Source organism: Pollachius pollachius, assembly GCF_949987615.1.
Source record: "Pollachius pollachius genome assembly, chromosome: 3".
In the NCBI taxonomy this organism is placed as follows: domain Eukaryota; kingdom Metazoa; phylum Chordata; class Actinopteri; order Gadiformes; family Gadidae; genus Pollachius; species Pollachius pollachius.
In genome coordinates, this window is record NC_136936.1 from 19,985,223 (window position 1) to 20,002,588 (window position 17,366).

The following is a 17,366-nucleotide window of genomic DNA, read 5'->3' on the forward strand; positions in this document are numbered from 1 at the left end:
AGTATTTTGTACATGGATTATTGAAAATGTCATGGGTGGGACAGAAAATGTCCTCCAATTCTGGAATGTCCCTTAAAATGAACGTTCCCTTCGTAGTGAGTGGAAGTGTGGAAGAAGCTTTCAATGACACCACATATCTCCCTCCCTCTCTGAAACCACTGAGCTCTTATAATTACCTGAAGAACAGGTGTCGTAAGTCAGAGTGTGAGAGTCCGCTGTCTGTCAGTCACACTTCGCCGACACAACGTCGGCTCGAACGGCTAAAGTTGGGATTTTAACTAATTTAAGCTCATTTATTAAGGGGTTGAGTGTTGTCTTCACACGGAGGGCACAACATGCGGGGACGTTTTAATCGTAAGGACACTTACTGGGAAACTGACGTGCGCCTACCCACAGCAGTGGAGGTGGAATCCCCAGGCGAGCTGTCCCCTCTACCCGGGGGATCCACCAGCTCGGATTGGCCCGAACCCCCCGTGTCTGGGTCAGCTCACACCCATCCGGAGGAACCAGACCCCCCCGTGTCAGGGTCAGCTCACACGGGCTTGGACCACCCTCACCAGAAAAGTAAGTTCGCAACGATGACTTCTTATCCAAATAGGAGATGCAGTATCGACATGCAGGTCATGGGTCAGTTATATTTTGAGTTGTAGTTATTTCAGAGGTACCGAACTATACAGCCTATTACTTGCCTGAAATGACCGTAAAGAGATTTTACGTTTTCCGATTTTACGATTTTACATCTTCTCCTGGCCAGAATAGGACAGGGAAGTCTACCGCTAGGGGCGCTCAGTTCTCCAACTATCTCAAAAGGAGACGGACAAAAGTTCACCGATTACTTTCTTCAATCTTTTTTTCGAATGTAGGTAGAGGAATGTAGGCTTATTTCAATGGATTTTCAAAGAACATAACACATAAAGAAGATACAGAATTTGTGGATTTGTGTGTGACAATTGGCCCATGGGCATGCGTCCCCGACTGGATTTAAATAAAGGACTAATTAGTGTCCGTATGTAGAACACTTTTGATAATGTCTTAACATTAGCACTATTTAACCATTTGGGTGGTCCAAATTGGTGGTGTTTTGGTTATCCAAGTTCTATCACCCAATGACAACTCACCCTTTTAAAATGGGGTTAGGCTATTGGTACATTCATTCCCTAAATGCCTTTAAAATGTGTGGGTTTCTATATTTTGAGTTGTTTGTGACTGAGGTAGTTTCTTTAGAAAACAGGCCAAAGCCTCACGGCATGCATATGCCATAAGGGGTATTCCTTGGCTTCCCAACCAGAAGTCACGTTGTCATATATCAATGTTGCAGGAAGTAGCCTATTGTATGTGTACCCTCCCTCCTCCTCACTGAGCATTGTATGTGTACCCTCCCTCCTCCTCAGGGCGTATTGTATGTGTACCCTCCCTCATCCTCACTCACAATTGTACTGTATGTGTACCCTCCCTCCTCCTCACTGAGTATTGTATGTGTACCCTCCCTCCTCCTCACTGAGTATTGTATGTGCACCCTCCCTCCTCCTCACTGAGTATTGTATGTGTACCCTCCCTCCTCCTCACAGAGTATTGTATGTGTACCCTCCCTCCTCCTCACAGAGTATTGTATGTGTACCCTCCCTCCTCCTCACTGAGTATTGTATGTGTACCCTCCCTCCTCCTCACTGAGTATTGTATGTGTACCCTCCCTCCTCCTCACTGAGTATTGTATGTGTACCCTCCCTCCTCCTCACAGAGTATTGTATGTGCACCCTCCCTCATCCTCACAGAGTATCGTATGTGTACCCTCCCTCCTCCTGCTCCCCTCAGGCTCTGACTACAGCCTTGAGAAGCAATACCTTGGGGTGCGTGTCAAAATGCCAGTAAAGGACATGCTGAGAAGCATCCGCCTGGCCCAGGGATGTGACCCACAAGAGCTGCAGGTCATTAAACACATATTCACTTATTTATGGCCTTTTTTATATCAGTGCTTTGGGGAACATAGGTGTGAGTGAATTGCATAACATTTTTGTTTACAAAAGGCACTCAGACATCCAACCTAGGTGAACAGGCTAGCCATGGATTGGGTGTGTTGTGCCTGAAGCCCAGTGCCCCCCAGGGTGACACACCTGGAGGGGGGCACTGGGAAAAACTGCTTCTGTTGGCTGACAGCTCTTATTCATGCAGTGTATGTTTTTGTTTGTGTATTTGTCCTCACAGGAGAAAAGTCTCAAAAGATCTAAAGGTAAGGAAAATCCCACAGCACCCATGACCGGTTTTAGGAGAGCACAGGCCCACGGCCAGCACTCACCAGCAGCAGACACTGTTTCAAGCAATTGTTGGCAGCAGGATAGCCCATTTATTTATTTATTTTTTTATTTATCTATCTATTCATCATTAAAGTTAAGATTTGTTTTGAACTGAGGCCACATTTGAAACCTTTTAAGAAAAATAAATTGGATGCAGTGTTAAAACTTCCCAATGCATATTTCTTCCACAGGAGAGAAGAAACGAGTGAATACTTGCAAAGAGCGTCAATCCAACAAGGTGAGTGCAGGAGAATTCCATAACTCATCATGCAGGAGGCGTGTGTTGTTGGATTGGGCAGGAGACGTTGAACTGCTGTGACATGGTTGTCTTGGTTCTCCCAGAGGAAGCGCCCCAATAAAAGCCTGGAGGAGCTGGCTATCATTGTGGAGGTGCTGGAGGAGGACCTCAAAATGGGCAACACTTACAGCTCCCCTCGACCTTCCGCCGCCTCAAACCCCTCCCCCGCCTTCCTGCTGTCCTTCAGGTCCACGGAGCCCAGCAGCCCTACCTTGGGCGCCACGCCGCCGTGCTACGGCCTGGCCTCCTGCAGCAGCCCCGAGTCGGGGCCCTTGAGCAGCTGTGGCTCGGCCTCCGACCCCCACAGCCCCTCCAGCGACAGCATGAGCGACGGCGGTTCCAGCGATTGTCTCTCCCGGTACCTCCCTTCGTATCAGCGGTGCATGGCCGGTTACCTTAGCGCTGACGACAGTGACGGCATGATCCCCAGCCCCGAGTACACGGCGGCCCGCTCCTCGCCAGTCCCCGCTGAGTTCTGGCGAGCAGCTTCCCCCCACAGCACAGACTTCGCTCCCCCTGGCTACGACCTGTTCAGGGACCACGGGGTCGGAAGCCACTGTGACGACAGCGGTGGTCTGGAGAGTGAGTGGTTCAGCTCTGGACACGGCGCCAGTCAGAGCAGCAGCGCCTACTTCGTCAGTCAGCTGCAGAGAGAGGAGAACGAGCTGAAGGACCTGTGTGATAGCAGGCTGCTGGCACCGGATGGACAGGGCAGGATGTAAGTATGGAGTGGCTTCATTACTAGGGTCTTGACTATGGCTTCATATCCACCCAGCATCAACATGTCCTAACCTAGCAGTAGGGCTGGTACAATGACCGCCTACACTTCATAAGTGGAGGAACAAAAGCATGTAACCAGTAGTAATAGTGTTTCAAACCTGTTTCCGAGTAAAGGTCCAGCTGTGGCCAGGGGCCCGGGGCCAGGGACAATGGCCTCACACACAACATCCCACATTCGTCCACATATTTAGCAGTGGGTAGCACATAATAATGTAGAAAGAGGCCAATAAGATGTCTCTTGTTCATACTTGATAGGATGATGGGTTATCTCCTACCATGATGATATGGCCATGGCTGGCTAATAACATCCTTCAGCCTTAATTATCAGATATGTTTTCAGTTCTAACTTAATTTTCTCCTATCCATCAGATAGAATATGGTGTTAAAAGGCTTGGCTCTCAGATTGTTTATTTGTGTACTCCTGCCCTCTAGGGACCCTAATCACAGTCTTCCTCACTCAAAAACTAAAAGTCAAGGTTCGTATTAAGCAGGAGAGTGTAGTGTCATTCAATAGACCTTGTTTTACTGTATAGTCCAATACTATGAAGGGGATCAGAATCAGTCCTTTAAACCAGCCCAAACCTGTTCTCACTCCCCCTGCTTGTTGTTGACACTTTTGCTCTGCCTTGCTCCAGGGCTCTGCACCGAGTGGCCTGTCTAGGGAAGAGGGCTCAGGGATACGCCATTGCCAAACGAATGGCAACCATCCACTGTTTGGACCTCAAGGACTCTGAGGGAATGGTACAGTAGATAAGAATCGATGTCGTATGTTGTGTGATATGTGGTGAGATGTAGAAGTATACTGTTGTGTCTTCATATTGTTTATAAAAGTTCTGTTGTACCATCTCCAATAGCTTACAGATATGATGGCTTTCATTAAGATGGAAACATACAGTATATGCACCAAGGAGGGTTTCCTGTGTTATCAGGAGTTAAAGCCTTGTTATGGTGCCATTGCTTCCTGTCCTTATTGACCCTGGGTTTCTCTCCCAGACTTCCCTTCACCTGGCGGCCAGGCACAACCAGCACCTGATGGTGGCTGACCTCATCGGCCTGGGCGCCAATGCCAATGAGAAGGACGCATCTGGGAAGACCTGCCTCCACATCTGTGCTGAGAGAGGCTACATCCGCGTGCTGGAGGTAGTCCCTCTCTCCTTGTTGCTATTAGTTATTTATTGGATTTATTAAAGCACAAAATCTTTTACTCACCGCCAATAAATAGTCCATTACCAGAGTTGATAAATTCTAATAGTTAATCTGGTTATAATCAATTTATGGTTATACAAAAAATGTATGGTTATACAAAATAATCAATATCACATTTTCTTATAAGGCCTAGTTTACCTTATGTCACGTTTACGCTTTTTGAATCTAAATCAAATGCAGTTAACATACACTTCCCTGTCTGAAGAGCGGTCGGAAGACGGGAACACCATACAAGGAACTCAAAAGACGGTGAACTAAGATAGGTTACGAAGTCACTACTCATGGTTTGACTTTTCAGCCAACCTTTCGGTTTACTGAATGAGAATTTTAAAATACTCCCCATTACTATCATATAACCTCTGTAATTTAAGCAACCAAATTACCTCTCTCCACATATTACCTATGTCTCACATGTGCATGCACAGTACTGTGGGAATTTGCCTAAGGAGGAAACAAACAAAGCGCTTCCGAAACCAGTTCTTCTGGGTACATCTCACCCTTAAGGGTCTTTTGAGTCCTGTCATATAATTATCACAAGGGTTGGAAATATTCTGTGCATGCCTTATTGGACGGTTAGTGCCAAGAAAGCAGGTGTCCTCTTTGTTAAGCACAAGTAACCTCGTTCATTTACAATGTGCTTCAAATCATCACTCGAGAACATTTCTTCGGACAAATGAAGTCTAAAGAATGAGGTTTTGCGTTCAATGCATTCCTCTGTGCTCTTTCATAACTGAAAGGTTTTTCTACATAATGGCGGTAATTTGGTGTTTGATCTTCTTTTCAGGTGTTGAAACACATGATGTCCGATGGGGTGTTTGTCGATATGGATGCCACTGATAACTATGGTATGCCTTCACTTCACTGTACAATGCAACAGTTTCATGGAACCACCCAATGACATGATCGACTATCACTCTCACCACTATTGGCAAATTCGCTGCAAGAGCTGTTCAACTTTTGAAGAGGGGCGTAGCATGGTGTTACAAGTCCTCCCCCCCCCCCCCCCGTGCAGGACTGAGCGTGCTGCAGTGTGCCGCTCTGGGCCTGAGCGCCGCGGTTCAGGAGCTGGAGGGGAGGGCCTCCCTGGGCCAGGGCCGGCTGCACACCCTCCGCAAGGAGCAGATGATGGAGACTCTGGAGTGTCTGCTCCAGATGGACAACCGCCCACCCGCACCGGTGTGAACCGCACCCCCTCTACCTTTAACCAACAGCAGGGCTAGCAGCACAAAGCCAAGATAATAGCTGCGCAAATTAGATGCATTTGTTAAATATAGCCATGGACAATATTTAATAATGAACAAGTAATAAAGAAAAATGCTTTTTAGTCTCAAAATAACAAAAATGAATCATTGTTCATACATATAGGTTTAATATTTTGTGTAAGTAACAAACAATAGAAGAAAAAGCCCATCTGATCGCACATTGTTATCTGGGTAATTACAGGCCTTTCAAAGGGAATTATCCTTTTGTAGTCGGTATGCTAAATGTGTCAGGGGGACTAATCGAACCGCTTTTCTTCATTTAGGGTGGTGCTTACCGAGACACAGCGTTTGATGTGCACCGTGAAATGGAGCCCGACCAGTTTATGCAAGGACTGAAGTCCTACATGAAGAAAGTGGGTTTGATATTTATCTTTTCTGTTGGTTATGTATTCTAACAGGAAGCAAATCAATGTTGTGGTTTTTTTCTAACTTTTATATTTAATGTGCATGGATTGACTTGAGTCCAATCGTATCTTCTTGGATGTAGGAACGTCTTATCTGACATTGTACGAAGGGAATTTGTCTTGGACATAAAGAAACAACTATGATAATTTAGAGCACTGGGTTCACTGAACCATTTTTTTTTAATCAGCGATCCATATGTCTGATTAATCAACTTAAATTAATGTTTCCACTTTGACCTGGAACGCTTAATAAAAACCTCATGTCTGATCTCATTTTCAGGGGAGCTCCGTGACCAAGACTTGGTCAAACCTTTAAAAGGACGTTCTTTTATACCTGACAGTAATGTTTCTGCGTTTGTTTGAGCTTGAACTTGTCCTGAAAGTTGAAAAAGACGCTTGTGCCATTGAAAACTTCAACTCATTATCTCTGAAGTATTTCCCTTGAGGCTCTTTCTTAATGGCGGCGCTTTTTTCTCTCAAAGGCAAATGTCATTCTCATTACGTCAAGCATCTGACGTCTTATGCAAGGTGGAACAACCTGACTCCGTCAGTTGTGTTTTGGCTTGCGTAACACTTTCAGGTGCCCGTTGGCTGGTTTCTATGAAACTTCCATTGTTTATTACATTGTAGTAACATGTTCTCCATAGTTCGGAACCTTGTGGAACAATCCAATAAGGATGGTTTACAAAATGGTAGACCGGCCTGTGTTGTGGGTTGAGGTCTAAGGTTTAAACCTCAGCCAGTTCTATTGCGTAGGCTGCCCTGAGCACTTTTAAATTAGCTTTTAAAATGTGTGTACTTTTTTTTTTAATTAGCTGTGTCACCGAGTATGTTACTTAAGTACTATTGCCTTACAAGATGAGAGGATTCCCTCCACTAATTTGCTGAACCTATATGAACATCTTTGTTTCTCGTATTCATAGATGAATGAAAAATGTGCATGTTTGGATTGTAATGTTACAATATTTAAAATGTTGACTTTAAAGCAGATGGACTGTGCCATGTCAGAAGAAACCACAGTTCTATGTCCATATTATCCATATCTATGTTCGTGATAGCGTAAAAAACCAGGTGGAGCAATGGTATGCAGCATTATTGCTTGCTGTAGCATAGCATTTTTGACATAGCAATTGTAAACAGCTTAAATATATTTGATCATAATGTATATTTTAAAACATTATGATTCTATAAATATTCCATATATGATTCTGCTGTGTCTTCCATTTTTGGATAAAGCAACATATGATTGATGTACCACAAATACATGCTTTCCCCCCACATCTCCTCCTTTATACAGTTGGTTTGAACCTGCATTAAAAATCTAGAATTTTGGCCCAACATTTATAGACAGTAAATGTTATCAGCCATTCTGTTGATGTGGTTAAGAGGATGCCTAATCATTTTTTGTTGCCTTAATCGCAAGGTTTACGCATGGGTTCAAGTTAAATATTTAACAGCAAGTTAAAACTGAAAATATTTAACAGGTGTTGATCAATAAGTGCATCACTGTTTTGTCAATGTGGAAGAGTAAAACTTTCGTTATTGTTTACTGCATTACCTTTTATTTTATCAGGGGAAAACATTAAAGGCTCACATGTGAATGTATCCATTTCAATAATTTCAAAGACTTTCTTCGAGTACTCAATATTTTGAGAATCCCACATGCAGTGTATCACAATGACCTACTCCCCATTTCCCATCTATTTTAACACTGTCATGAGCACATGTCTGTTTATACAATATATATGTGTACGATATTATGTGCAATATATTACTTTTATTTTTTGGACCACTGGTGGTGTTGGAATGGTTATATAGTTTTGTGTGCTAACCCAGTGGGTTATATTGAGGGTTAGTTGGGATGGTTATATAGTTTTGTGTGTTATATTGAGGGTTAGTTTGGATGGTTATATAGTTGTGTGTGCTTATACAGTGGGTTATATTGAGGGAAAATTGGGATGGTTACATAGTTTTGTGTGCTTATACAGTGGTTTAAATTGAGGGTTAGTTGGGATGGTTATATAGTTTTGTGTGCATATACAGTTGGTTACACTGAGGGTTAGTTGGGATAGTTATATAGTTTTGTGTGCGTGTACAGTGGTTTATATTGATGATTCATTAGCTTGCTGATTATATTACGGTTTCTTTGATCATCAGTAGAAATTAAAGTCTGACCAAAATAAATCCCAGCATTATGTTGATTACTACAGTTATAGAAGCTAACATACCTTGAGAGGTATACCAGGACTCTCTTGTAAAAGAGATTTTTAATCTCGATGAGACTTCTCCTGGTTAAATAAAAAAAATAAATATATAATCAAATATATTCATTTCCATATGATTGATTCAATTACCATCCAATAGTATAGCTTGTACACCCATATTCATCATTACACCACCCCTCCATCACCACACATATTTACTATTACACCACCCATCCATCACCACACATATTTACCATTACACCACCCATCCATCCACACACATATTCACCATGACAACACCAATATTCTGAATTAGACTACCCTTTAATCTCACACACATACACACACACACACACACCCACACACACTCACACACACACACACACACACAAACACAAACACACACACACACACACACACATACGCGGGCTGACAGCACTACTACAGCATGAAAGCAAGAGACACTAGTGTGCATGGTGGTATATCTCAGCAGGGCCGTAATACACTAATATATATTAGGGCGACACATCCCCACCAATATTCATGTATGCTCAAAATATCCCCCCCCCCCCCCCAATAAATTCATATTATTTTGCACACAAACACACACACAGATCATTTACAGCACAGAAATTAACTTTATAGATACAAAATCGATAAAGTTATTAATGTTATGAATATTCATAGTGAAATCAAGTTGGAATATCCAATATTTGTGCCGTTTGGTTAATTAGCTAGCAGGCCAGAATGAGCAGCTATCGATATGTGGACCTCGTTGTTGTTCACAATGTGTTACATGATTGGCTGTTTGGGGGTCTCATTTGCCTATGAGCTCTAGTTCAAGGAAGTGATGACGAGGCTTCACCGCTGAATAAGACGCTGAACTCTGATAAAAGCTTGCGTTGTGCCAGTGGCCAGTGGGCCATTTAGAGTGCTTCATTGCTGAGGTGATCTCACACAAAGGGATCTTCTTTCAATTCTATGGAAATCCAGGGGACATGGAGGGGAGGGAGAAAGGGAACAAATATTTACGTTTAAGACAGAATAATGACATCACAACAGTCTACCCCTAATGTTAATTAAAGCAGAGATATTCCTCTAAATGTGTCTTTTCATGGGTATTCGGATAATCCAGCAGGGAGAGTGGGCTTGACAAACAGAGAGAGAGAGAGCAGTCAGGCAAGAGAGGAAGGGGAGGCGCTTGGATCTTGCCCAAATCAGCCAAATGCGAATGCCATAGCCAGTGACAGTGTTGGGAAAGTTCACTTTCTACGTGAACTAGTTCAAAGTTCAGTTCACAAATTTTAAAATGAACTAGTTCAGTTAAACGTTCATAATTTAAAAATTTGAACTAAGTTCACAGTTCCAAAAAATGAACTAGTTCATAGTTCTTTTTTTCAATATGTTGCTGTGAACTATTCGTTTTTTCCGGCATTTTGAACATTGAGCCCCCTTTGAGGTTTGTCTAGGATTAAATAGAGTGGTTGAATCAAGTATCGTAGCTTAATACAGTATCTATCGTGTTTTATTGCACATTTAGCGCATTTTATAAATCCCATTGATTTCTGTTGGAAGACTCAATGCTCGTTGGCCGGAAACGGAAAGGGGGGGTGTTCACGTTTGGTTGTAGTCTTTTCTCTCGGTTCTAGCCCTACTGATGAGATGGAGAACCGAGCGAAAAGACTACATCCAAACGTGAACAGCCCCCCTTTCCATTTCCGGCCAAAAAGCAATGATTCTAGGAGGTATTCTAGTCCGCTGAGCTATCAGACAGAGAGCTAACGTTATGGATTGTACATATTTATAATTCAAAATTCGTCTCAGCCTTTATACCACAGATACTCTAGGGTCTATAGCATATAACCGTGTTGTCTGATTACAGTTTAATTCATTTTCCACAATTTAACAGCTCTCGTTTTGAAGAATAATCACCGCGCCATTCGTTTCAATGGGAATCGCGCCGGTCTGTACTTTCAAAATAAAGTGTACATATTTATAATTTGAAATTCGTCCCAGCCTTCATACGACAGATACTATAGGGTCTATAGCATATAACCGCGTTTTCTGATTACAGTTTAATGTAACAGTAAGCTGGCAACACCGCAACTGCAAATTAACCTCTCAGGGATTACCATGGCAACCGGTCAAACAACACGGCGATCTGCGTGCGCATCCACCGTGTTGATAAACAAATAACCCCCATATTGAACGAAGTAAAACCGAGCGAGCGTGCCGTTCACAGACACCAGAATGAACGAGTTCACAGTAACGTTCATCAGGCAGTAATACAGTACGTTCAGTTCACGTTCGCCCAAAATATGAACGAGTTCATGAACTATCGTTCAATGAACGCGTTCAGGCACAACACTGGCCAGTGAAACCCTAAAAATAGGACGCTGCACTTTCAGGATAAATGGCTCAAAGAGTATAAATGGCTCTGTCACATCTCCTCTTTAAAGGGGAAATTTATCTCTGTTGAGCCAAATAATTGACAACACAAAAATCTAAGCTTGCGTCAAAAACAGATCCATCTTTTTTCAAAACTTGGTTTCAAAATTGTCAGACGACACTGGAGAAATGTTGTGTGCAGAAAGCAAGCCAGTGTCACAAATTAGACTCATCTGTTTCATATGGGTAAGGCTGAGGGGGTCGGGAAAATTGCCAGGCAGCCAGTAGACAATAAAACGTCTATCCTAGAAACCCGGTTCTGTAAGTCCCATACCCTAGAATCTAGCTCCAACACATGTTCACAATGGCAATAGAGTTTCGCCAGGTATTCAGACTAGACCAGATTATGAACCCCTAATTAAGGGTCGGCAACCTTTTCTTTTTAAGGGAGATTTTTTATTAGAAATGGGGTGTGGATAGCTGGTAGCTTGTTTCAGTCCATGTTTTTGCAATCGTATCATTGCATCATCATAGAAATATCAGCCTAACCCTGAATTTAAAAATGAAAATGAAATAACAACACTGGTAAACATTTCAAAAAATCTAATTCTGACTGTCCAGTTCAGTCATAAGTAGCCTTGTTACATTGATTCCAAGAAACACTTGGGGCAAAAATCGATATTAGCTCAGGGTTTTTTTTAGGAAAAATTTAAAAAACTTGCTGCAATGAGATAATCAAACTCACCCTACCTTTCTCATCCAGTTGAATGGGATTTTTTCTTTCTCTTCTTTGCACCCATAGCTAGGCGATCTAAGCACACTACACGCTCATGGGCTACCTCGCTCAGAAAATAGGCACCAAGATAGTCTCTTTACAAATTGATAATGTATGGTTGACTTTTGGCCTACAACAAGCATAGGACAATTAATCCCATCATTATTAATTTTGAGTTATATATTTTTTTTCATTTGTTGGTCCGGATGGGAATCCGCGGAAAATAAATGCCTGTAGTGAGTGTAACATATATCATAGTTCACCTATGTTGTTAAGTGTTGTTCTACACACTGTTGTATGCATATCGTTTACTGTCTTGGTTGTTCAGGGATCGCTGTCAGGGATGTTAGGAACATCTCATGACGTGGAGCCCCATGCGGGATTTGTTTTACATGCAGCGTGTTTTCACTCCTTCCATTTGCTTACGCTGTATTCAAGGTGAATCACAAGTACTAACCAAACTCGAGTCACTTACCAGGAAGTACCGTAACTCTAGTCGAGTCACACGGTCTACCCAAATCATCCCTTATCTATCAACATACAGACAGCACACGTTGACCGTAGGTCATATCCAACTGCAGACCTATACATGGGGCTAAAGGGACAGGAGTACCTTGTCCCCAATGGGGTTTTGGGTAACCTGCCCTACCCTGTGGTGCTGGGGAAAGACATGCCTAAGCTGATTCAGCTCTGAGATGCAGATAAGTCATGTAACATGGACGGACACAGTCATAGGTGCAAGATAATAGGGACAGCACCAGGATGAATTGCCATTTCTTCCCAGTTCTAGGAGTAAGTAAAATAAGACAAGGAGTCAGCGGAGTGAAAGAGACAGTCCGCTAACCAATGCTTGACACTAGCGATTACAGTGGGGCAAAAAAGTATTTAGTCAGCCACCAATTGTGCAAGTTCTCCCACTTAAAAAGACGAGAGAGGCCTGTAATTTTCATCATAGGTAAACCTCAGCTATGAGAGACAAAATGAAAAATGAAAAATGAATGATGAAAAAACAAATCCAGAAAATCACATTGTCTGATTTTTTAAGAATTTATTTGCAAATTATGGTGGAAAATAAGTATTTGGTCACCTACAAACCAGCAAGATTTCTGGCTGTCACAGACTTGTAACTTCTTCTTTAAGAGGCTCCTCTGTCCTCCACTCGTTAACTGTATTAATGGCAACTATTTGAACTCCTTATCAGTATAAAAGACACCTGTCCACAACCTCAAACAGTCACACTCCAAACTCCACTATGGCCAAGACCAAAGAGCTGTCAAAGGACACCAGAAACACAATTGTAGACCTGCACCAGGCTGGGAAGTCTGAATCTGCAATAGGTTAGCAGCTTGGTGTGAAGAAATCAACTGTGGGAGCAATTATTAGGAAATGGAATACATACAAGACCACTGATAGTCTCCCTCGATCTGGGGCTCCACGCAAGATCTCACCCTGTGGGGTCAAAATGATCACAAGAACAGTGAACAAAAATCCCAGAACCACACGGGGGACCTAGTGAATGACCTCCAGAGAGCTGGGACCAAAGTAACAAAGGCTACCATCACTAACACACTACGCCGCCAGGGACTCAAATCCTGCAGTGCCAGATGTGTCCCCCTGCTAAAGCCAGTGCATGTCCGGGCCCGTTTGAAGTTTGCTAGAGAGCATTTGGATGATCCAGAACAGGATTGGGAGAATGTCGTATGGTCAGATGAAACCAAAATAGAACTTTTTGGTAAAAACTCAACTCGTCGTGTTTGGAGACGAAAGAATGCTGAGTTGCATCCAAAGAACACCATACCTACAGTGAAGCATGGGGTTGGAAACATCATGCTTTGGGGCTGTTTTTCTGCCAGGGGACCAGGACGTCTGATCCGTGTGACGGAAAGAATGAATGGGGCCATGTATCGCGAGATTTTGAGTGAAAACCTCCTTCCATCAGCAAGGGCACTGAAGATGAAACGTGGCTGGGTCTTTCAGCATGACAATGACCCCAAACACACCGCCCGGGCAACGAAGGAGTGGCTTCGTAAGAAGCATTTCAAGGTCCTGGAGTGGCCTAGCCAGTCTCCAGATCTCAACCCCATAGAAAATCTTTGGAGGGAGTTGAAAGTCTGTGTTGCCCAGCGAAGGCCCAAAAACATCACTGCTCTAGAGGAGATCTGCATGGAGGGATGGGCCAAAATACCAGCAGCAGTGTGTGAAAACCTTGTAAAGACTTACAGAAAATGTTTGACCTCTGTCATTGCCAACAAAGGGCATGTAACAAAGTATTAAGATGACCTTTTGTTATTGACCAAATACTTATTTTCCACCATAATTTGCAAATAAATTCTTTAAAAATCAGACAATGTGATTTTCTAGATTTTTTTTTTCATTTTGTCTCTCATAGCTGAGGTATACCTATGAGGAAAATTACAGGCCTCTCTCATCTTTTTAAGTGGGAGAACTTGCACAATTGGTGGCTGACTAAATACTTTTTTGCCCCACTGTATGTTGCAATCCCAGCTAATATCAGGGAATTAAGAATGGCAGATGTTACCAGTACTCCTTTGTACAATGATTAAGTAGAGGATGGTGGTGGAAATCTGAAGTAGTCAAATTCAGGCAAAGGCCGGGCTCTCTGCAGGGGGAGCAACTGGTTGTGCCAAAGGTACTCCGGGATAGGTTGCAAGCGTTAGTTCACGCTAATTGCAGCTTTTAAAGCATTTAAAAAATAAGGATCCCAAGGAAGTCTTAATGGACCAGAGGAGTAATTTTACCTCAACATTTCTGAGGCAGGTATAACGGTACATAGTGATAAAGTCAATGAGGACAATGCCCTACAACCTTTAGACTGACATTTTGAGACCCTCAACAAGACCTTCAAGTCAATGCTGTGCAAGTTTGTTCCAGACTCAGTAGCTCAGTAGACTTGGGAGGATCATCTGGTCCACATTCAAGACATTCTCCAGTGAGGATTATTGCCTGACTATGAATCCCTTCAGGTGCTCCTTTGGCCTGTGACAGGTGGATTACCTGGGATTTGGCCCCGGAGGTGTGTCAGTAAGGCCACAGGTAGGGTGGGAGGGTGAGTGGCCTCACTGATACCCCAGTACAAAGAACTAAATCCCAGGTGAGGCCTTTCCTTGGGATGATCCTTGGGATGTGCCGGCGGTTTATCCCCAACTGCTCTGGAAGGGCAACCATTTTAACCTAGCTGACCAAGAAAAACAGTCTGAACAAGGTCAAGTGAACTGCTCAGTGTCAGTTTGCCTTTGAGGACCTTAGAATTGCCGGTGGAATGGCCCTGTAATGTAACAGCCAGACTGTGAAATCCCTTTTACTGTGTAGACAGAGGCCTCGAGTGTGGGGCTTGGGCTGCTCTGTTAGGGGCGGAGGGAGACTGGAACCCATCATTTTCTCAGCAATAAAGTTGTTCCCCATGGAGTGCCGGTACTCTACCCTAGAATTGTAGATAAAAATAATGACTGCATTACATAGAGGTATTTGGCTCTGCAACCATAAATCTCTCTCCTACACACACACATACACACACACACACACACACACACACACACACACGCACACACACAAATGCACACACACATACACACACACACACGCTCACACACACACTCAAAAACACACAGACACGCTCATAAACACACACACACAGACGCTCACAAACACACACTCAAACACTCACAAAGGTATTTGTACTCATCTCACACAGGCACGGTCTACACACTAAAACACACCAGCCCCACACGCCTACTCTGCTAAAACCTGAACCTAAGGCAGGCCTCAACTTGCAGGGCAAACTGTTTTGCTTTAGGCTAGATTACTCCATCCCTTACCTTAATAAGTCTCTCTCTCCCGCTCGCTCTATTTTTCCCCCTCGCTCTGTCCTATCAGCTGAAAGACACACACTGACACACACATATAATATGTTTGCTCAAGAACTAAAATTCCTGTGAGTTGTTGAGTTTTTTATTATTTTAAATGGCTGCCTTAAACCTGAAATAGGCAAGAGAAATGTCTTCAAAGATAAGCCCAATTGGTGTTAGATTAACATTAGTTGAGTACAACATTTAGGAACAGAAATGTCCCTGATAGCCAAATCAGATTGCAGAGAGAATCAATATGGGCAAAAAGTTCTTCATATCCATAATATTAGTATTGCTATCTTTGGTTGAATATTTCAACATGAGGTGCAACACCAGCAGCATTGGAAAGATGGAAAATTTCTCTACAGAAGATGTTCTATTCTAAAACCAATCAATGTTAAATGGTCAATTAGAGAGTGCTGCATAATAGATCATAGCAACAGTTTAGTCCATATTGATCAGTGGTACACATGGTTGATCATTCCTCAGCCTACAAGTGGAGCACTATCTGTCAGTACCTCAGTCAGATGCTCCATACAACCAAACCCCAGGCCAGTAGCTATGTTTGTGTCAACTATTGACACAAAGGATTACAAATATTTGTTATCTCATCGAGGTCCAACGGCATGAAGGCATGTAGACGAGCGCAGCCCACGGACGATGGAACAAGGGCTCACCAGAGACATCTGCTGGTGAGGAGCGGTTTGGAGCAGCTCCACTGGTTCACTGCTTAATGTTGACCTTCAAGTGAACCGCATAGGCTCACTGTGTCATACTGGACCTTACTGTTTACCTTCCAGTGACCAGTGTAGGTTCACTGTGTCATACTGGACCTTACTGTTTACCTTCCAGTGACCAGTGTAGGCTCACTGTGTCATACTGGACCTTACCTTCCAGTGACCAGTGTAGGCTCACTGTGTCATACTGGACCTTACCTTCCAGTGACCAGTGTAGGCTCACTGTGTCATACCGGACCTTTCTGTTTGAAAGGGGCTGTGAACGTTTGATGAAAGCAAGCATGTGAATTTTAAATAAAATATTCAGTAAAATAAATACAGTTAATTTAGATGAATGTTCAAGAAGTAGTACACACACACACACACACACACACACACACGCACAGACACACACAGAAACACACATTTGCACAAACACGCACATACGCACGCACGCACACATGCACACACACACAAATTATTCTAAATCTGACAAATCCGACAAAGATTGCACATGGTGTGGCAGACAAGAAGCTGAATGGTGATAGCTCATTGCAGCACTGCCCCCTCCCTCCCCTCCTTCCCCCTGTCTCTCTCTCTCTCTCTCTCTCTCTCTCTCTCTCTCTCTCTCTCTCTCTCTCTCTCTCTCTCTCTCTCTCTCTCTCTCTCTCTCTCTCTCTCTCTCTCTCTCCCACTCCACCATTCTCTGCAAGTATTGTGTGATGTTGCCTCATACACTTGAAAGGCAGTACTATGACTGCTAAGACTGAGACAGAGCGGGCAGCTTCACTCCCCCCCACACACACACACACCACCACCACTCCCCCCCCCCCCCCCCCCCCACACACACACACACACACACACCACCACCACTTCCCCCCGCCCCCCACACACATCACTATCACCCCCCCACACACACACACACACCACTATCAGTCCCCCTACACACACACACACCGCACCATCACTCCCCTCCCCCCGCCCGGCACACACAGCACCATCAACCCCCCGCCAACACACACACCACCATCAACCCCCAACCCCCCCAGTCCTTGATAGGGTAGATGGAGAACATGGGCTGGTGATGGGTACAGCCTGACAGCCATCCGTACGCTGAGCCTTTAGAGATCAGAACGCACACAGCACGGCGCCTTCCAGCTCAACGGGCCGTGGCAA

The 17,366-nt window shown here is 43.7% G+C and overlaps 1 protein-coding gene across 1 annotated transcript; it reads left to right on the top strand.

Moving 5' to 3' along the window:
* Positions 1–334: 334 nt before the first annotated feature.
* Positions 335–7,816, top strand: LOC307073760 (uncharacterized protein). Its single transcript, XM_079733720.1, has 11 exons — positions 335–564; positions 1,813–1,925; positions 2,203–2,227; positions 2,483–2,529; positions 2,634–3,307; positions 4,005–4,110; positions 4,363–4,509; positions 5,360–5,420; positions 5,588–5,751; positions 6,101–6,190; positions 6,522–7,816. Exons 1-11 carry the CDS (start codon positions 336–338, stop codon positions 6,555–6,557), a joined length of 1,692 nt encoding a protein of 563 aa, XP_079589846.1. The 5' UTR covers position 335; the 3' UTR covers positions 6,558–7,816.
* Positions 7,817–17,366: the final 9,550 nt, after the last annotated feature.

Bases quoted from the DNA above. Each gene is read 5' to 3' on its own strand.
- LOC307073760 (XM_079733720.1), top strand. From the start codon at position 336: ATGCGGGGACGTTTTAATCGTAAGGACACTTACTGGGAAACTGACGTG. The intron at 2,228-2,482 runs GTAAGGAAAATC...TTTCTTCCACAG, and splicing joins AAGTCTCAAAAGATCTAAAG to GAGAGAAGAAACGAGTGAAT. The intron at 5,752-6,100 runs GTGTGAACCGCA...TTCTTCATTTAG, and splicing joins ACAACCGCCCACCCGCACCG to GGTGGTGCTTACCGAGACAC.